We start from the raw sequence: 22,617 nt of genomic DNA, 5'->3' as shown, positions 1-22,617 counted from the left end.
ATGCATTGTGTGAACAATGACGTGGATTAAACACAATAGCAGTTTAAATGCACAAAATTATTACTACTGGAAATGCGATTGGATGGAGGTATTACAGAGGTCTCCATAAAAGTGTAGGACGATATCTGATTTCTACTAACTCTGAACCAATGTGACATTTAAGTCCTTTTGTTTAGTGAAAACTGCAGGTCGCCCCAGAAAATGCGCCCTATCTACCCTTTTCTCATTTCAATAATCTCCCCCTGTAAACTGAAATCTCTCCTCTGCACTGGTCCACCTATGCGTTTACTCCACACTTGGCTAGAAATGTTGTCGCTCTACCCAACGCTTCCCCTTTGCTTGTTCAAACAGCTGCTCCTCCGCACATCTGTCCGTCTTCCTCCACAATCCTATACACCCCAACGAAAATTTAGGCACTTTTTTCGTAAATCAAGGCACGCAGCAGGTCTAAAACTCAATTTGCGCAGCCCAGTGCCCATTTAGTGCTTCATGATGACTTCCTCTATATTTACTTTACATTATTAATATTTGTATATCAATGATAATATTTTATTCCCCACCTCTGGAACTCACTCCCTCCAAGGCTACAAACCCCATTTCTTCATCAAAGCCTACCAGTTCTCCTACTAACCCAACCCTACTGCCCCCTTAACACTGACTCCCACGATATCACCCCTTTAGTCTGTTTTCTGCCCCTCCCCTCTAGATTGTAAGCTCTCTCAAGCAAGATACTCTTCCCTTGTGTCCTTCTTTCATTACCAATAACACCAGCACACCTGTGTCTTCTGTCCTCTCCTCAAGAGGGAGTGTGTCCCTATTTTCTGCGCCTCTCCTCCTGGGCACAGGACCTGTTTTGTCCCCCAATTATCATGCCTCTTTCCTCAAGTCATAGTGAGATGCTATACCATGCCTAGTACCTCATTGCAGCTGGTATCGGCTAGTGGTCCTTGTCTATTGTTCTGTTCTGTCTAGATTTTATTGTACTGTACGTTCTCTGTTCAACTCTGTTAACCCTTTGTGGCGCCTTATAAATAAAAGATACTAATAATAATGGCTTCCACCATATCTACTTTACTGTATTAATATTTGTTTTTTATTATTAATATTAATACATTATAAAAGGGACATTATATTGACTTCCTCTATATCTACTTCACTTTATTAATATTTTTATACCATTATTAATATTTCATTCATTATTAATGAAACATTTTATTGACTTCCTTATATTTGAAGTGCATTATTATATATTTGAAATGCATTATCCAATAGTAATTCCTTGGTCCATCAAAGCAAATATCAGTGATATGGACAGTGTCATATCCCAGAAGTGGAGGTTTAAGAGAGCCATGTTCTTTGCAACCACACAAGAAATCTTAGGATATAGAATTTATCACTGTTATCTCCTTAAATACCACAATATATAATGTTTCAGATTGATCATAGACTCAATTTTAGAAGGGAGGTGATGCGACTTAACTGGAAACTAAAATAACTATAGTCCAAGAAAAAGAGTTAATGAACGCAGTGCACTGAGAGTAAGTGGTATTCTGTTGTTGAATACACAACACTGCCCCAAAAAATAAAATAAAATGTAACCATAATTAGATATACAATTAAACAATGCATCAATTATCCTATTACATCAGTGGTCAGGGAATAGGGGTAAATTACCCCAAATGGGGTAAAACTGAAATTCCTGGGGGAAAGGCTGCAGATTCACATGCTGTCAGTTGGATTGTAGACCCCTTTAAATGTGAAATTGCTGTTGTACCAGAAGAGCCTCAAGGGTTGGCAGAGGCACTTATTGAGCTTCGATACAATAATGAAGCACGTATTGCATTTGAAAACAAAGCAGATCTGTCATATTTTTGGATGTCAACAGCTGCAAAGGCAATCAAAATTGCACATGAGAAGGCAGTCAAAAAGTTGCTGCCTTTTGCAACAACCTACCTTTGCGAACAAGGATTTTCCGCTCTAACGAACATAAAAACAAAGCAGGGAAATCGATTGGACGCTGAAGACTGTATCCAAATTGCTCTGACATGAAAATGCCCCAATATTGATGCTCTCGTATCAAAAATGAAGCAACATCATTTCTCCAAAACCTGATTTTTTTGAAGTTGAAGCTTTCAAAGAAATTTTGTATAGATTCAATAAAATTTTGAATTCCAATAATTAATAATATATGATTTCCCTACTTTCAAATCAAGGGGGTAATGTCGGCATATCTAAATATATTTGGAGTAAAAGGTAAAAGAGTTCCCTGACCCCTGTTTTACATGAACCAGCAAAACATAACATCTGTTAGTGTATGTGTATTAAAACCCTGTGTACACAATTATTAGCGGACTAAGCAATTATAAGCTTTGTCCTAATATTATAAAGGTAGTTCAATTGGCAATATAATCTGGTCAATAAACAAGTCAAACTGGCAGTTCAGTAGTAATACAGTAACTCTTCTTATTGATTCATGTCTATAGTAGATCTGTAGAACACTATAAACTCCTCATAAATGTTTAATGATACACGCCTATAGTGTTTTTGCTGTAGGTTAATATCTTCTTAACTAATACATTGCTTATCTAAGATAGTGAGCAAGAGAGGACATCGCTCACTGGGCCTGATTCCTTAAGGATCTTAACTTGAGAAACTTCTTATTTAAGTCTCCTGGACAAAACCATGTTACAATGCAAGGGGTGCAAATTAGTATTCTGTTTTGCACATAAGTTAAATACTGACTGTTTTTTCATGTAGCACACAAATACTTGATAGCTTATTTGTACACTGAAATTTTAAGTTGATATTTGTGTGCTACATGAAAAAACAGGCAGTATTTAACTTATGTGCAAAACAGAATACTAATTTGCACCCCTTGCATTGTAACATGGTTTTGTCCAGGAGACTGAAATAAGAAGTTTCTCAAGTTAAGATCCTTAATGAATCAGGTCCACTGTCTCCTCTGTGCATGCGCTAATTTAGGAAAAATGGGTAATTTTGTTAACCCTCCCAACTGTTGAGACACATTGTCTGACAAAATCAAAATATGATGATCAAGAGCACGGAGATACACTCAGAAAATAGCAGTAGAGGTTTCTTGTGGTCCTAGACTTGTGTTAATGCAACATTTGTTGTATATACAGACACCTCTTTACTGTATATTGATCAAAATATAATGCACAAATATATTGTAAACGAAAGACAAACCCACAGACCTTTTTGTATCGTTCCAATGTAAATATATATAAAGGGATCAAACACGGATTACAAAACTATCATATGTCCTTTTGCATTAGAAGGGAATTAAGCCTTGTACTTCATCAGAAATAGCGTTTTATAAGCCGTCTGTGAAATGATTTTAAATCCTAATGGAAGATAATGGCGAGTTATGTAATGTTAACCCAGTTTTATACATTATTTTGCAATCCTAGATAAGTTTGTAGAAGAAATCGTAAAACACGCGCTAGGAGAAAATTAAAAACAAAAACATAAAATCAATATATATATAATAAATTGCAGTGCCCTGAAATGTAGAATCCTCACACATATATAGCCTAAATGACATATACAGTATTAAAAATAGTGACTAATAACACCATGGTAAACAAATAATATGATTAACGTTAAACTGTAGCAATATAACAATATATCAAGTATAGCAATAAATCAAATGTAGCACATTGACATCAATATAATAATATTATAAAGTAGGTTGTAAATTAGGACAGAGGGTATGTAAACAAAGTCTTCCTAATCTGGAGAGGGTATAAACATGCCCCAAGTACTGCTGCAATCCTACATCTCAGAGTGAACATATCCGAGTAAATTGAATGAAAAATGAACTCAATGGTTCCTGCGATCTCGGGATCTCTGGCCGTTTTGTGATCTGAGATCCATAGAAGCAATGCAATATATAAAGTGGAGTTTTGCAAAACAGCATGGCAGCCACACAAAATTATGGAACATCATCATCATCATCAACATTTATTTATATAGTGCCAGCAAATTCCATAGCGCTTTACATTTGGGAACAAACATTAATAAAACAATACTGGGTAATACATATAGACAGAGAGGTAAGAGAACCCTGCTCACAAACTTACAATCTATGGGACAATGGGAGTTTGAAACACAAGGGCATGTGCTACATCATATTGCACAATGGACCAGCTAGAATGCAAAGGTAAAAGTATTGGGTGGGCTGTGTGTGTACCAATGTTGGTTGGAGGGTTGTTGTCTTGTGTTAACTGTGTAGAGGGTGGTAATAGGGTAACCTAGGGAGATTAAGATGGTGGATGAGGAATATTATAAGCTTGCCTGAAGAGGTGGGTTTTCAGAGAACGCTTGAAGGTTTGAAGACTAGAGGAAAGTCTTACTGTGCGAGGGAGGGAATTCCACAAAGTGGGTGCAGCCCAAAAAAAGTCATGTAACCGGGAATGGGAGGAGGTGATGAGAGTGGAGGAGAGACGTAGATCTTGTGCAGAACGGAGGTGTTGAGTTGGGAGATATTTTGAGACAAGTGAGAAAATGTATGTCGGTGCAATTTTGTTGACATTTTTTGTTACGTGTTTCTCATTGGAGAAATCTCATGCATTTTGAGTATGATGCCTTTAAAAAGGTGCTTGACTTTCAATTGATCGCTAAAATGTGACCACATAGTAGCCACAAAAATACGTTTGCACACATAGGGCCTGAGTCACTAAGGCTCGCATACTGAGCGCATCGCGCATTTGTTATAAACCGCAGGTAAAGCTGCTCTGCGTACTCCGAAGTCAACAAGGAACGGATCTAAATTTTAAATATTTTTTTCCCATTGGAAAATCATTTATTAGGCTGTCCTTAATGTCTACTGTACATAACAGACATTTTTACAGCTGCTTTTGGTTGCAGATACATGTTACAGCATGCATACGATACTGACATAATTAGGACTTAGACTAGCCCTGTAGCTGGAGCAAGAGATACGGAAGAAAAACATGGCTGCGTGCGCTCGAGCTTGGCACAAACTTACTGGAAATTGACGTCGGCCAAATGTCCCTTCCCAATCCTGTTCACTCTCCAATATCGTAGGGTGTAATAAGTGTCCTTTCCTTATGAAGAAGGAGCTGACAGGACTGTGCTTTCTGGATTATTGACCGGTTGTGGACATGCGCAGACTAATTTTGCGTATAATATGCTCAAAATCATCAGATACGTGCCACAATGATACATGCCCATATTGTGAGAAAAGCAAGAGCTAAAACTCACGTCATTAAAAAGCATCTGTCATGAACCGTAACCTACATGTGATTGGCATATTGGTAGTTGGTGCCAGGTGCCTGCCTATATTCTATGAGGAGAATTATCTATATTTTAAAAGATAATGTTTAGGTTGTGTTATCACTGGGAGTGGGGAACTGACCAGGATAATGAGATTAGATGGCCAGTTCAACATACTGTTTTGAAGAGGTCAGTGAGCTAGTCATTGTTCAACAAAGCACCAGAGGATCCTTTTAATCATTGTGTAGGAAATAGGAACTCTCCCCCCTACCCTATAACTAAGCTGGCCACACCCTGCAATATTACTGGGGAGATATGGGGAAGGGTTGTGTTACTACAGAGGTGGGGTATGTGTTACTGGGGAGATATAGGGAAGGGAAGTGTTACTACAGAGGTGGGGGGTATGGTTACTGGGGAGATATAGGGAAGGGACGTGTTACTACAGAAGTGGGGTATGTGTTACTGGGGAGATATGGGGAAGGGAAGTGTTACTACAGAGATGGGGGTATGTGCTACTGGGGAAATATGGAGAAGGGTTGTGTTACTACAGAGGTGGAGGTATGTGTTACTGGGGAGATATGGAGAAGGGATGTGTTACTACAGAGGTGGGAGTATGTGTCACTGGGGAGATATGGGGAAGGGTTGTGTTACTACAGAGGTGGGGGGTATGTGTTACTGGGGAGATATGGGGAAGGGAAGTGCTACTACAGAGGTGGGGGGTATGTGTTACTGGGGAGATATGGGGAAGGGTTGTGTTACTACAGAGGTGGGGGTATGTGTTACTGGGGAGATATGGGGAAGGGAAGTGTTACTACAGAGGTGGGGGTATGTGTTACTGGGGAGATATGGAGAAGGGATGTGTTACTACAGAGGTGGGAGTATGTGTTACTGGGGAGATATGGGGAAGGGAAGTGTTACTACAGAGGTGGGGGTATGTGTTACTGGGGAGATATGGGGAAGGGAAGTGTTACTACAGAGGTGGGGGTATGTGTTACTGGGGAGATATGGGGAAGGGAAGTGTTACTACAGAAGTGAGGTATGTGTTACTGGGGAGATATGTGAAAGGGATGTGTTACTACAGAGGTGGGGGTTATGTGTTACTGGGGAGATATGGGGAAGGGAAGTTTTACTACAGAGGTGGGGTATGTGTAACTGGGGAGATATGGGGATGGTATGTGTTACTACAGAGGTGTGGTATGTGTTACTGGGGAGATATGGGGAAGGGATGTGTTACTACAGATGTGGGGGGTATGTGTTACTGGGGAGATATGGGGAAGGGTTGTGTTACTACAGAGGTGGGGTATGTGTTACTGGGGAGATATGGGGAAGGGAATTGTAACTACAAAGGTGGGGGGTATGTGTTACTGGGGAGATATGGGTAAGGGAAGTGTTACTACAGAGGTGTGGGGTATGTGTTATTGGGGAGATATGGGGAAGGGACGTGTTGCTACAGAGGTAGGAGTATGTGTTACTGGGGAGATATGGGGAAGGTATGTGTTACTACATAGGTGGGGGTATGTGTTACTGGGGAGATATGGGGAAGGGAAGTGTTACTACAGAAGTTAGGTATGTGTTACTAGGGAGATATGTGAAAGGGATGTGTTACTACAGAGGTGGGGGTTATGTGTTACTGGGGAGATATGGGGAAGGGAAGTGTTACTACAGAGGTGGGGTATGTGTAACTGGGGAGATATGGGGATGGTATGTGTTACTACAGAGGTGTGGTATGTGTTACTGGGGAGATATGGGGAAGGGATGTGTTACTACAGAGGTGGGGGGTATGTGTTACTGGGGAGATATGGGGAAGGGTTGTGTTACTACAGAGGTGGGGTATGTGTTACTGGGGAGATATGGGGAAGGGAATTGTAACTACAAAGGTGAGGGTATGTGTTTCTGGGGAGATATGGGGAAGGGAAGTGTTACTACAGAGGTGTGGGGTATGTGTTATTGGGGAGATATGGGGAAGGGACGTGTTACTACAGAGGTAGGAGTATGTGTTACTGGGGACAGTGCCGTAACTAGACATTTTAGTGCCCTGGGCGAGACAGGGCACCAGCGCCCCCCATCTAAATGGGATTGACATTTGCTGAGTGGGTGTGGCCAACCTAATGTGGGGGTGTGTCCAACCTAATGTGGGGGGTTTGGCGATGGCACTGCTTGCACCTGCCATCAAAAATATCTCCCTAAATTCAAACAATTATAAGGTAGAAGTGTTATTTCTGCTGTGACAGACTATGTATGTACTGTACTATCTAATCACTAATATAAGCTTATAAATTGTGTCCCCTTAAAATCATTATACCAAATTGAATTGTTCACATTAATAGGTTAAAACATGCATGTAAAACAAAAATACATATTTACAATAGCAGTGCCACCATACTGAAAACATTCCACTAACATGCTGCTCCTCCTAGCCGAAGCCCTCTGTGCAGCCAGCCATTTTCTTGGGGCTTTGCTAGTTCTGTAAGGACCAATCATTATTAGGTAAAAAGTACCAACCTCAGTAGTTGTCTATTGCAGTCACTGGTACCGCTAAATTAGAAAGTTGCAGGGGCAAACGCAGGATTTCAAAAGGGGGGGGGGTTCCAAATGTTTGTAAGGGGAAGCCTATTTAACAAGCATCATGGTGGGAATTGCACCGCCACAATACCTGTTCTGTTATTGCTATCACAGGATGGAGACAACAGATTAATATAGTTTGAAAACTATTTATTCTTTGAATAAAACTTTTTTAATGAAAGGTTTTAAAATAAATATATATATTTTTAACCTTTTTTTTCCCACAGTATTGTAACTGAAAGCCCTAAACACTTAGTATAGTTTACAGCTATAAAACTCCTACATATCGCTGAACTGGGGGCCCTATTTGTAAATAGGCCCCAGTGTCTCAAATATAGTTTATAGCATAGTAACAGCCACTCACCTCTCAGCAGAAATGCTGTCGCCCCTGTTGTGGGGATATAAGGGGTGCCACCTCTGCTGTGTTACGCTCAGGCTGCGTCACGTGACGGGCATGAAATCATGCATGCGCCCCTTTCTTTCTTGCTGATCTTTCTGCGACCGCAGACAGCTTCAGCATACCGTGCAGATACTGCTTTCAGGGTGGTTTGATTTGAATGTGAGGGGGTTCTGGACAACCGTAAAATACCCCTAAGTGCCCACCTGGCACACATATGTAATGAGATGGCAAAATGAGATACACACAAAGGGGAGGAAAATAAGGGGACACAATGTAGAAATAGACATATAATCACAAGGGGGGGCAGAGAAACACACATGGGGAGATACAGGCACACAAATGGAAAGGCAGAAACGGACATAAACACAGAAAAAGAAGAGCTATGCACACATAAACAGGTGGGGGGGGGCACAAATACATAGGGAGAAAGAGGGCTATACATACAAATTTGGATAAAGAGATGACACAACCAGGGATAGAGGAAGCTGATACAGACAGACACACTAGGAGGGGGGAGTGACAAGATACACTGATACACAGTACACACAGGGCCGGTGCTAGGGTTCGCAGCGCCCTAGGCAAAATTTCGCCGCCGCGCCCCCGCCCCCCAAACACTAAATAAAAAAATAATTCGATTTTATTTACCTTTTCTTCCTCTAGCTGCTCCTCACGATGCATGCTGGGAGGGGAGGGGAGGGGGGTGTCGGGAAGAACTTTATTCACACTGTCTGTCAGTGACAGACAGTGTGATACTTCAGAGGCGCCGCCGGACAGACTATCACATGATCACAGTGATCATGTGTGAGAGTGAGATGCGCTGCGGACATTGAAAAACAGCGGTGGCACCCCGCCGCCGTTGCACTTCTCTCCCGAACCGCTGACTAGATTAGAAAATCTAGTCAAGAAAATCTAGTCAGCGGCGCCCTGCAGGTCCCGGCGCCCTAGGCAACTGCCTAAGGTTGCCTAATGGGAGCGCCGGGCCTGAGTACACACAAACATGGGGGGAGACAGGAGTCAGGACTGGGCAGCTGAAAAGTTTGAAAGAGGACAGGCACCTGCTACTCTGAGTAGTGGATCTGCTCTATTTACTAGCAAATATGGATGAAAGTATAAAGGAAGGGGGAACCCCTTCCCATTTCAAAATATCCCTTATAACCTAAGTTCTACCTTTCTTTACTCCCCCTCCTTCCCCCCTCTCATTTAGTTTATCCTCATTTCCGTTCCTCTGTCTCTTCTTCTTACATAACAATTACTTTCACTTACCTCTTGCTGTTTCCTGTAGTGTGAGGCAGCCACGATCTCCTCTGTTCCTGCAGGGCTGTCAGTAGGATCCCTGAGCTGCAGTAATAGGCTGCACGGACCCTACAGTCATGATGAGTTCTGGCTCCGCCCACTTTTTTAAAATAATGATTTAAAGAAAAATGCAAAAAAAACTCCGTTTACCGGAGGTAGGGATACAAGCACAGGGGAAAGGGGTTTCTTGGCAATTGTACCCCCTCCCCCTCCTTGAGTGAGTGCCTGTGGGAGGTTATAATTCATTCCCTGCATCAGAAGCAGTCACCTAAAGCAGGAAGTTTGGCATTTGGAACGCAAGTATGCTTAAGGTGACTGCTTCTGATGCAGGGAATGAGCTGTTGCTTGTGGCACTGTGTGAATCAATTGAGCCTGGGCATAGAGGCAGGTATGCGCCCCCCTGGGCTTGCGCCCTGGGCGACGGCACCGCCCGCACCTTCCTAGTTACGGCTCTGACTGGGGAGATATGGTGAAGGGAAGTGTTACTACAGAGGTGGGGGGTATGTGTTACTGGAGAGATGTGGGGAAGGGATGTGTTACTACAGAAGTGGGGGTATGTGTTACTGGGGAGATATGGGGAAGGGATGTGTTACCACAAGGGTGGGGGTTATGTGTTACTGGGGAGATATAGGGAATGGACTGTTACTACAGAGATGGGGGTTATGTGTTACTGGGGAGATATAGGGAATGGACGTGTTACTACAGATGTGGGGGGGTATGTGTTACTGGGGAGATATGGGGAAGGGATGTGTTACTACAGAGATGGGGGTTATGTGTTACTGGGGAGATATAGGGAATGGTCATGTTACTACAGAGGCGGGGTATGTGTTACTGGGGAGATATGCGGAAGGGATGTGTTACTACAAAGGTTGGGGTATGTATCACGAGTGAGATATGGGGAAGGGATGTGTTACTACAGAGGTGGGGACAGGTGTAACAGCAGAGAGAATAGAAAGATCTGTGTTACCACAGAGGTAAACTTTCAGAGGGAAATGTATTGTAGGGTTATTCAAATCAGGACCAATTCCTCTGACTCTCTTCCCTCTACCCCTACTCCTACCTGTATCCCAGTTTTATTTAACTAGAAAAAATGAATACAATATAAGTATAGTAGTATAGTAATAATACAGTAGTATTTTAGTATTTGGGTACCAATAGACTAGATGCTGAAAAATCATTAAGAATGCAAAAATAAAGCACAATTTTATACAGAATCACCACATATATTTTTTTTTTAAAGACATAACTTGCATCGGTCTATGTCTATGTGTTATATTAGGCACGTCTCAAAATAAATACAGTTTTCAGACAACTTCAAGGAGAATGATAAACCCTCACTCATCTCACAAACCTCGCTTGGTTTTGCAGTTTTATGTAGCCTTCTTTAGAAGTTCCATCCCTGTTTGTTTTGTCGAGACGTTATTATCACCACTGTAACGTAATAATATAACCTGCTGATATAACGTTGTTCTTATTTGCAGAAACTGAACATTGACAATCTCAGCGACACTAAAAGTGTCTCCGACTGTAAAAGCCTGAAATCCATGGCTCGTTCTCTTTCTACAAGAAGTGTGGGGGCCAACCACGAGAACTCCAACGTGGCCGTTTATGAGGTAAAATGGTGGCACAAACTACAGTATGTGAGTTATCCTGCACATGTCACCTACAGAGAGTGGAGGCAGCCATTTTGCTACTGTTCGTACCTCAGTTATGTCACTGATTGCAGCCTGTCAAATGATTGGTATTCTCCCATGAACACTGTTTCAGATGACAAAATGGCTGCCTCCATGAAGTCTAGTTGATCGGTGCACTTGAAACTCAATTAAGCCATTATGACACTTTCCTGGCACTGCCAAACGGCAAATGTATTTAATTTTTAATAGACACTTCTTGACACTAGGGGCCTGATTCATTAGAAAACGCAAAACAAACGTAATGTGTGCTTTATTTAAAAAAAAACGCCCAAAAATCAGGTAAACATACATCCGTATCCAACAAGGAGCGGACCTATAGATACGTCTGTTGGTGAATACAGGTCTAGGTCCACTCTGCTCTAACAGACAATACACTGAAGGATATGTACAGTACATATGTGGAATTTAAAGTCACAATAGAATGCACAGAATTTATTTTTTTTAATTAACGTCAACTGTCAATAATATAGTCATTAATATCAAAACATTAAAAAATAAATATATAAAAAAATATATTTTTTACATAAAATACATATATATTAGGATGTTCATAATGTCTACTGTACATAAAATAATTTTTAACAGTTGCTTCTGTTTGTAAACACACGTTCCAGTATGCATACTCGGAAAGAAAAGCACGTACTTTTGAGATGCCCAAAGATTGGCTCGGACGCTGCTGTTTGCGCTGAGCTTGGCATGCCTTTAGTGTATATTGACTACCTACGTACGCCCAGGCCCCTCCCTGTTCCATCCTTGAAATCATAGGCTGCAGGAAGGGTCCTTTGCACTCTCTGAATGGAACGTTGCTGCATTCTATGGCGTGTGGTCCATCTCTGGGTGTGCGCAGAGTAATTGTGCGCATTATACGCAACTTATCACCAGTTACGTTCCAATCAGTTCTCAAGGGTAAAAATAACAATAATAACAAGTGTGACTAACACATAGGACACAGGTAGAGGAATATAGACATAAATGCTTCTGTACAACATTCTACGAGTAGTAAATCATCAATAAAATTTGTGGCAGCTACAGTGTTTAATGCTTTTATTTCTGGTTCAGCCATAAAAACATATTAGTTCATGTCTCTAGCTTGCCACCTAGTGGTAAGAGAAAACTAATGCACAATTATTATAGACGGTTGCACTTTCAGTAACTAGCGAGCACCACAAATTTTGTACCTGACCCTTCTGCTTTTAGTACAGGTACGAAACATTGTAAAAAGCAAAAAAATAATAAAAAATTGTATAGTCAATAAGAGCAATCAATGTATCATTAATTAATACATGGCATAAATATAATCAGTAATAAGTCTTTGTTGGTATAATCCGCATAATATTACCAATCATTGCTGTTTTACCATCCTTTAAAAATGACATGTACATTGTTCACTGTGTTGTAATCGACAGATCCCCATGTTGTTATGTTACAGCATTTTGGTTCCATTCAGAAGAGCTTCAAGTCCTGTAGATACAAATTAAATCTTCACACAGTAAAATGTCTTTGTGAATTTACAAGCACAGTCAAATGTTGTTCCACACTGACATGAATGAGGTTCAGGCGATCATTTAAAACAGCAGGAAATCTAACATAAAAGACAAGTGCTGGAGGAACGAGTGGGGACAGTTTTTTTTTTTGGGAGGTTGGCAGATAATTTTAAAAGCAGCATGTCTGCTCCATAACATACATCAAATTCTGGATACAAATCATTCAGTATGTTCACGGGATTCTTCAGCTTGAAAAGAGCGAAACAAAATGCACTGAACCAGCAAAAAAGGATTCATCTATCTGAACACTATCAGCCAATCAGATTCTAGCTATCATTTATCTACATTATTATCCTAATTGTTGACGGTTAAAGGCGCCACAGTGCTCTGCAGCGCCGTACAGTAGGGAAAACAGTACATACATAGAATGGGGACATACTTAAAACAGGGACATACAAGGCAGACAAAATAAATGTAGACATGAAAACAAAGGGTATGGAGGACCCTGCTCATGAGAGAGCTTACATTCTTAGTGGACGTGGACACAGCTGTAACAAGAGGAGCGAGTGTGGCTCAGAGTGGAGATTGGGACGGCTGTGTGGGTGTATTAGTGTGTGTAGTATCATCAGGGATAAGGTAAGCTTTAAAAAAAAGAGATTGGTTTTTAGAGAATGTCTAAAGATTTGAAGGCTGTGGGAAAGTCTGATCGAGCGTGGTAGGGAACTCCATAAGTGGGGAGCAGCACGGGAGAAGTCTTGTAGGCGCGAGTTAGAGGTGGTTACCAGCAGGGGCGGTGCAAGGGTTCTCGGCGCCCTAGGCAAGCCGCCCCCGCCCGCGCCCCCCGAACACACTAAATTAAAAAAAAAATAGATTTCACTCACCTTATCTTCCTCTAGCTGCTCCTCGCGATGCATGCTGAGAGGGGAGAGGAGGGGGGAATAACTTTATTCACACTGTCTGTCAGTGACAGACAGTGTGATACCTCAGAGGCGCCGGACAGACTATCACATGATCACTGACTGACGTCAGTGATCATGCGGACATTAAAAAACAGCGGCGGCCGCCCCGCCGCCGCTGCTGTGCATCTCTCTCGTGCCGCTGAACCGCTGACTAGATTAGAAAATCTAGTCAGCGGCGCCCTGCAGGTCCCGGCGCCCTAGGCAACTGCCTAAGGTTGCCTAATGGGAGCGCCGGGCCTGGTTACCAGAGACGAGGCAAAGTGAAAATCAGAGGTAGTCCTTGGAGGGTGGGAGGGAAAGTATTTTGATGTAAGATTTGGGATGTATGCAGGGGTAGTGTTGTTGAGGGCTTTGTAGGTAAGGATGAGTAATTTGAATTTGATTCCGGAGGACACAGGGAGCCAGTATAGAGATTTGCAAAGTGGTGCAGCAGATGTGGAGCGGTGAGAACAAGATCAGTCTGCAGCAGCATTTAGGATGAATTGAAGTGTGGTTATATGGGTGTCAGGAATGTCGGATATCAGGAGGTTGCAATAGTCAAGACGGGAGATGGTGAGAGAACGGATAAGAGTTTTGGCAGCATGTTGAGTAAGAAAAGGACGTATTCTGGCAATGTTTTATGGTGGAGTCGACAGGAATACATTGTAGAAAATGACAGCTAGACTGTGATTGGTTACTATGTGCAAAACCTCCACTTTTCCTTTTTAGAAGGTTTGCTAAATCTACCCCTAAGAGTGTACTAGAATTTATATATCTGCCTAAGCTCCCAGCATGGAACCAAGTCAAAAATCTTGGCAAAAGCCAGTACATAGACCGTCCCTTCACCTGTGATGTATATCGCTTCCAACCTTTGGAATCTGGCGCTCACCATTCATCTGTCTTTACGTTAGAACATTCCAACTATGTGGCTGCCTGCACTAGATACACGATAGTAATATAAAGCATATGTGATTTGAAATTATTTTTACAGGGAGATTGGGTTTGGCTGAAGAAATTTGAGCCGGGTCCCTACCACGAGCTGCGCCAGAGCACCACCAGCACATTGCGCAAGGTGAGTATCATGTAGGTCACCTAGTAACTGGTTACATTGTGTTGCTATTATTTAACGTACTGGGAAATTACCTTTATCCTTGCTCAGATTTCCATCTTCCATCAGCATAAGGCCATTAGCAGCATAGGACATGATTTAGTGTTGCCTGTAAAGATTTCCCATTTGCAGACGAGGGCACTTGCATTTCCGCACCTGTATTGCGAGCTGCATGCATCTTAGGTTACTTGCATCCTTAAATCTAGTGTCTAGATGTGTCAGGAGCAAAGATGCACCCTGTATATGTGCAAAATGTACATCTGGTAGCTGACATGTTTCATGATCCGTGTAACTCTAAACAGGACGCATATTAAAGCTTTGTGCTTAACGTGCGTCTGCACACCCTCCTTGTACTGAGCTAATGCCTCTTATCCACCTCTCCAAGAGCAAGAAGCCGCAAGTGCCAGCTACGTGCAACTCTAATGGACGTAAATTTTACACCAAAACATTGCACACTCTACAACAGGTATAGTTGCCGAGCTACCTTCATTTCTATAAACAATACTAGATTTTTAAATTGACAAATAACACAGTACCACCTCTTTTGATCTGGTTGCTGGATGCATTCCCCAGTCCTTATTCTGAATGTACAGTCAAGGCCAAAAGTTTGTAGAATGACACAAGTATTGATTTTCCCAAAGTTTGCTGCCTCAGTGTTTTTAGACCTTTTTGTCAGATGTTGCTATGTTATACTGAAGTAAAATTACAAGCATTTCATACAGGCTTTTATTGACAATTACATTAAGTTTATGTAAAGAGTCAATATTTGCAGTGTTGACCCTTCTTTTTGAAGACCTCTGTAATTCGCCCTGGCATGCTGTCTATCAACTTCTGTGTCACATACAGACTGATGGCCGCCCATTCTTGCCTAATCAATGCTTGGAGTTTGTCAGAATTTGTGTGTTTTTGTTTGCCCACCCGCCTCTTGAGGATTGACCACAAGTTCTCAATGGGATTAAGGTCTGGGGAGTTTCCTGGCCATGGACCTAAAATTTTGATGTTTTGATCCCTGAGCCACTTAGTTATCACTTTTGCCTTATGGCTAGGTGCTCCATCATGCTGGAAGAGGCATTGTTCATCACCAAACTGTTCTTGGATGGTTGGGAGAAGTTGCTCTTGGAGAATGTTTTGGTACCATTCTTTATTCATGGCTGTGTTCTTAGGCAAAATTGTGACAGTCCACTCCCTTGGCTGAGAAGCAACCCCACACATGGATGGTCTCAGGATGATTTACTGTTGGCATGACACAGGACTGATGGTAGCGCTCACCTTTCTTTCTCCGGACAAGCACTTTTCCAGATGCCCCAAATAATCTGAGAGGGGATTCATCAGAGAAAATGACTTTACCGCAGTCCTCAGCAGTCCAATCTCTGTACCTTTTTTGCAAAATATCAGTGTATCCCTGAATTTTTTCCTGGAGAGAGGTGGTTTCTATGCTGGCCTTCTTGACATGAGGCCATTCTCCAAAAGTCTTCACCTCACTGTGTGTGCAGATGCACTCAGAGCTGCCTGCTGCCATTCCTGAGCAAGCTCTGCACTGGTGGTGCCCTGATCCCGCAACTGAATCAACTTTAGGAGACGGTCCTGGTGCTTGCTGGACGTTCTTGGGGGCCCTGAAACCTTCTTCATAACTATTAAACCTCTCTCCTTGAAGTTCTTGATGATCCGATAAATGGTTGATTTAGGTGCAATCTTACTATCAGCAATATCCTTGCCTGTGAAGCCCTTTTTGTGCAAAGCAATGATGACTGCACACGTTTCCTTGCAGATAACCATGGTTAACAGAGGAAGAACAATTACTTCAAGCACCACCCTCATTTTAAAGCTTCCAATCTGTTATTCTAACTCAATCAGCAGGACAGAGTGATCTTCAGCCTTGTCCTTGTCAACACTCTAACCTGTGTTAACGAGAGAATCAGTGACCTGATGTCAGCTGGTCCTTTTGTGGCGGAGCTGATATGCAGTGAAAATGTTGTTTTTGGGATAAAGTTCATTGCCATGGAAAAGAGGGTCTTTGAAATTAATTGCAATTAATCTGATCACTCTTCATGACCTTCTGGCGTATATGCAAATTGTCATCATAAAACCTGAGGCAGCAGACTTTGTGAAAAATAATATTTTTGTCATTTTCAAAACTTTTGGCCATGACTGTATGGTCAGGTAAAAAAAAACCTCCCTCTCTTTTTCTGTATAGTGAATTTAATTGTCAGTACCTTTTGTTACTTTGTATTTATGAATAACTGCACAATTCCACTTATTTTAATCTGTATGCTGAATGTAATTCTCAGTATATGTTTTTATTCTGTATCTATGAATAACTCCACTTCTATTGTTCTGTACGATGAATGTGATTCTTAGTATCCGTTATTATTCTGTATGTAGAAATATCTACACAGTCTCACTTCAATTGTTCTGTATGTTGAATGTCATTCTCAGTATCTGTTCTTTTTTTGCACACATGAAAAACTGCACAGTACCACTTCTTTCATTCTGTATGTAGAAAGTAATGCTCAGTGTCTGTTCTTAGTAATCATGCATGAATATCTGCATAATACCACTTCTCTCACTCTGTATGTAATTTTCAGTATTTGTTTTTATTCTGTATGCCCTGTGAATTTTAAGTGTTATTGAAGGAAAGTTTACAATACTGTGGTTTCATATTCTACAATGACATATCATTAAGCTTTGTGCTCAGGTAATGCTATGTGAGTATGGAGCCCTATAGGTCCCTCGGACTTCTAAATGGGACATGAATTGATATATTAAAAGTCCAGTAGTGAAATATTTCTAAAATCTAATTTTATGTCAATGTAATAAAGTTTTCCTTACATCTACTGCATATAAATTGCTGGTGCTTTTGCTGTTTGCAGATGAAGGATTTGAGGAATGAAAATGTCAATCCCTTCCTGGGGTTTTTCTCTGACTGCGGAATCTTTGCTATTGTGACGGAACATTGTTCCAGGGGAAGCCTGGAAGATCTGCTCAGGAACGAAGATGTCAAACTGGACTGGATGTTTAAATCTTCATTGCTTCTAGATCTGATAAAGGTATTCGTTAAACATTATCTGCTTTGTGCCAAAAGGGGGTAATTATAGCCGTAACAATCTGTGCAACTGCACAGGGAAAATGTGGCTCAAAGTACAGACTTATTAAAGCTCCATAACGGCAGTTGTATGATTTGGACAATAATGAGGAAAAAAATTTGTACATATAATTCAGACTAATGTGTCAGATTGCTACTAATGTAATTAGTACTCTGCCTTATTTGATACTTACAGGATAGAGCAGACATTGTGGTGGGTATTATTATTATTACCATTTATTTATATAGCGCCACTAATTCCGGAGCGCTGTACAGAGAACTCACTCACATCAATCTCTGCCCCATTGGGGCTTACAGTCTAAATTCCCTAATACACACACAGACAGACAGACTAGAGTCAATTTGTAAGCAGCCAATTAACCTACCAGTATGTTTTTGGAGTGTGGGAGGAAACCGGAGCACCCGGAGGAAACCCATGCAAATACGGGGAGAACATACAAACTCCACACAGATAAGGCCACGGTTGGGAATTGAACTCATGCTGTAAGGCAGAAGTGCTAACCACTAAGCCACCATGCTGGGTATATTCTTATGATGGTGCTTGTGGGCTAATGAACATAGCCTTCTTATTAGATGCTTTTCCGCTTCCAGATTACTCTCCTTTATTGATTTTAAGTGCCTTCCTGCAACTTTAGCTTGATTTATCTTTCTAGCTTTTGCTATCCAGACATATTTGTATATAATCAGCCAAAATTGTATAGTATCTTTTGTTTTTAGGGTTTGAGTAGTAGGCTATAGGGCAAACACAAATACTCGATGATGATGATGACTTGTCGTAAAGCAGGTGCTGATGCGGAGGTATGTTGAGATGCGTACAGCTCTGTATATGGCTGAAAATACGCTATTTTTCTGTACTATTTTTTATTTTAGAGTCATTTACACCCATTTTGCCAATAGCGCTTCATCAGCCCCAAAGACTTATTCCACCAGTCATTAAAAAGGTTTCTATTTTTGAGGGGTGTTACACGCCTCAATATCCTCCCCCTTGTACACAGTCTGGGTTGCCCCACTAAGACTGCAGTCCTAGCTCCAGTAATTACACTAAGTGGAGCCCTCTGCTGGAAGGCCTGGGTAATGTTGTGTCTCACTATGGTTTCTGTTCTAATCCACTTGTGTTTTTTTTAATGTTGTTTTGTTTGTTTCACAGGGAATGAGATATTTACACCATCGAGATTTTCCGCATGGACGTCTAAAATCCCGAAATTGCGTAGTGGATGGCAGATTTGTCCTGAAGATTACTGATTATGGATTTAATGAAATTGTGGAAAACCAGAAGGCTCCTCGAGTCCAGCTCCCCCCTGGAGGTGAGGATAGGAATAAATAACTGAACATTAAAACGAGAGCGTACCCATTGCAGATGACTTGTTTTTTAGTAATGATTCCATTTCCGAGTTAGTTGTTAGGCTCATGAATATTGGCTTCCACTGGAATGTGTTGGGCAGCCATGCTGAATGCATTGAGGGTCTTTCCAAAGCATTTTAACGTGCACGCCTGCTCTCCACTCACAAGAGCACATCTGAAAACAAGAAGTGGGCATAGGTTTTTGGGGAGACAGAAATATCTTATGAAGAGCACTACGCAAAAGTGTAACCGTCGTATCAGAGTGCAATCTCCGACCACTCCATCCATTCATTAAAACTTCTCCAAAAAGAGAAATTTGGGACACTAGTTGTTGACAATTAAGCATTTTTTATATTAGGCAAAGTTCATCTTGGGACGTGTGTCTCTGGCAAAGTGCAATTGGAAGTTATGAAATGTGTCGCATCCAAAGCGTAAGACAAGACCCAATCTCCACCATAACTGGTGCAAAAATAAAGTCCTTCTGTAGAGTAGAAATGGCTGAACTCTCTTCTTCACAGCAAGGATCAAGTCCCCTCCCCAAAATGTGCCCTCCTACTTCTTAACTCATTTCAATAGCATTGCTCCAAGAAATGTAATCTCTTTTTTACACCGCTCCACATAACTAAGCGGAACACTTTCCATACTCCGTAGTTAGAATGGAATTCTCTCACTCCACCCAACTCTTCCCCTTGGCTGAAGTAAACTTGGGCTTCTCCACAAACATCATGTTCTTTGGCTAAAATCTAGGTGATGAAGTCACACGGCACCATCCAATAGGATTTCTTGCACTTCTTATATGGCCCCCACTGTGTGTAGCTGATAGGTGCACTTTAATTTAAACTCATAAATATGTCAAATACTACAATTCTGTTCTTGCCAATAGTTAATAAATGTCATGGGATTCTTCTCTACAGAATTATTTTGGACAGCTCCAGAATTACTTCGGGATCAAAATCTGGCAAGGAGAGGAACTTTTAAAGGGGACGTATTTAGCTTTGCTATTATTTTGCAAGAAGTAGTCGTAAGGGGTCCGCCATACTGCATGTCGGGGCTTTCAGCTGAGGGTAAGTCTTGTTGCCTTTACAACACATATATGTAGCTCTGATATACCAAGGAGTCCCATCTACGGCCATAAATCACAGGCTACGTCCATATCAGTCTATCTCTGGGGTCCCAATTTGGCTCTACTTTACCTTCACGGTTCCCTAGTTGTGTACATTATCAAAGATGGAGTTCAACCTTTCAACCAGGAGATAATTGGCAGGCAGGTTATCTGCATTCTCTGTCTTCAGAGAGTTCTACCCAAGTTAGTGGACACAAATGATGATATGAAGCAGGATTTCTCAACCTCCTTTAACATGTACTCCATACGATGGTAATATTAGACATGGACAGTTTACCATGTACACCCTAAAGTGTGTTCATTTATACTAAGTACCCCTGTTGAGAAATTTCTTCCAAGCCATCCATTTTAAATGCTTTAAAAATGATCTGATTAGTTTTGAATTTGCTTCTCTTCTAATAATAGTTATGTAATTTTGAGAGATAACAAGAACATTTTTGTAATTCTATATTTGTAATTTTATATTTGTGATTGTATATTTGTGATTTCGTGATTTCCCCCCAGAAATCATTAGAAAAGTGAAAAAGCCACCTCCTTTATGTCGTCCTACTGTGGCCCCCGACCAGGCCCCTCTTGAGTGCATTCAGCTGATGAAACAATGTTGGAGTGAACTATCAGAGCGGAGGCCAACGTTCGATGAGATCTTCGACCAGGTTGGTTGTAGAAGAAGTCTAAGTCTAGTAAAATAGAGGAAGTCTATAGAAGAAGAAGTAGAAGAAGTTTAAGTCTAGTAAAATAGAGGAAGTCTATAGAAGAAGTAGAAGAAGTTTAAGTCTAGTAAAATATTTTCAGAGACTCTCTCCAATCCTTGCTAGTGTCACATGTGTAGCATCAATGAATAATAGACAAAGCAGCAATGATCAAATCAAGTATGGACAATGGCTTCAATAGAATCCTTAGTGTAATGGCATTAATTAAATGTATATTGTGACAATGTATCTGGAGTAGATGTATATATTCAGGAAAATCCCACAGTCAATGAACCTGGCTCTTCTGCCGTAGCCATTGTGATGGTCTCCAGTGGTTTCTGGGGTTTATATTCCTTTGTCTTATGGTTGAATTGTGTGTTTAGACATCAAGTTCTAGTATTGCAGTGATTTCTCACATTCTTTCCACATAACTCACAGTGGAGAGAAGCAGACGTACCCTTTCCATTTTAAGGGGCTGAATCAATCTGCGGTGAAAAGTTCCATTTATGCTGCGTGATGTTTCACCCAGTTCAATGGAACTGCCTACTAGTCAGACCTCACGTCGGGGTTTGAGAAGCAGGAAAGTTAGACGCAAAACTTAAAGTTCGGCATTAAGTTGTGAGCAACGCTTGTTCGCTATTGTGGGTCTACATGTTCTAGATGCAGTGAAGGCCAATGCCACTAAGGCAAAATAAAGTTTTTGAGGTTGAGTGTTTTGCCCATGTTTTGCCCTTATTATGTAACAGTTGTATGTTTTTATATTTTTATGCTATAAAATGCAGAAGTTGTGTACCTCTAAAAAAGATGTACTAAACAAATACAATTATCCCAAATTGCCTGTAAGTTTAACCAAAGGAAGACACCCCATCTATGTCTCCTTGTATCACCGAATATAGTCCATAAAGTTGAACAGCTTCCACAATTAACCTCTATCTTACTTTCAGTTTAAGACCATCAACAAAGGGAAGAAAACCAATATCATAGACTCTATGTTGAGGATGTTGGAACAATACTCCAGTAACCTAGAAGATTTAATCAGGGAGAGAACAGAGGAACTGGAGATCGAAAAGCAAAAAACAGAGAAACTTCTCTCGCAGATGCTGCCTCCGTGAGTACAAACTGTTTCATTGTGTTCTAGAATGTTCAAACCATTGCGGTATTTTGTCAGAGAGATTAAATAATTGAGGGGAACAGGTTACCGCAATTGCAGCTGGCAGCATTGATGAAATGAGGAGGAAACATCTTCACCGTTCCTTCTCAACATCTCTGTACTAACACAGTGTGTTACACTTTTGCAAACTGTCCACCATAAAAAATTCTGTGTTTCCTCTTTTGAATTTCAAGTCCACGGGGTTAATGTATCAAGCTGAGAGTTTTTCGGTGGATTTGAAAAGCCAATCAGATTTTAGCTATCATTTATTTAGTACATTCTACAAAATGACAGCTAGAATCTGATTGGTTGCTATAGGCGACATCTCCACTTTTCAAACCCGCCGGAAAACTCTCAGCTTGATACATTTACCCCCAGATGACAATGTACCTGGTGGAAAGAGTAAAAATACTTACTATCAAATTAGAATCAGTCCATTTACTGAATAGAACTTTTTTCTTTTCACTCCTAAA

The 22,617-nt window shown here is 41.1% G+C and overlaps 1 protein-coding gene across 2 annotated transcripts in view; it reads left to right on the top strand.

The window, feature by feature from the left end:
- The window catches only part of LOC142140737 (retinal guanylyl cyclase 2-like), an 82,028-nt gene that overhangs the window by 39,569 nt on the left and 19,842 nt on the right, over window positions 1-22,617 (top strand). For both annotated transcript variants that reach the window (XM_075198575.1, XM_075198574.1), the window contains exons 7-13: window positions 10,996-11,127; window positions 14,622-14,702; window positions 17,609-17,785; window positions 18,989-19,145; window positions 20,097-20,246; window positions 20,810-20,958; window positions 21,939-22,102. In XM_075198575.1, the coding sequence (XP_075054676.1) occupies window positions 10,996-11,127; window positions 14,622-14,702; window positions 17,609-17,785; window positions 18,989-19,145; window positions 20,097-20,246; window positions 20,810-20,958; window positions 21,939-22,102 (1,010 nt within the window). The remainder of the gene's footprint in view (window positions 1-10,995; window positions 11,128-14,621; window positions 14,703-17,608; window positions 17,786-18,988; window positions 19,146-20,096; window positions 20,247-20,809; window positions 20,959-21,938; window positions 22,103-22,617) is intronic.

The sequence above is a fragment of the Mixophyes fleayi genome, chromosome 2, assembly GCF_038048845.1.
Source record: "Mixophyes fleayi isolate aMixFle1 chromosome 2, aMixFle1.hap1, whole genome shotgun sequence".
Lineage (NCBI taxonomy): Eukaryota > Metazoa > Chordata > Amphibia > Anura > Limnodynastidae > Mixophyes > Mixophyes fleayi.
The sequence above is the reverse complement of the archived record's forward strand: the minus strand, read 5'-3'. Positions and strand labels throughout refer to the sequence as shown.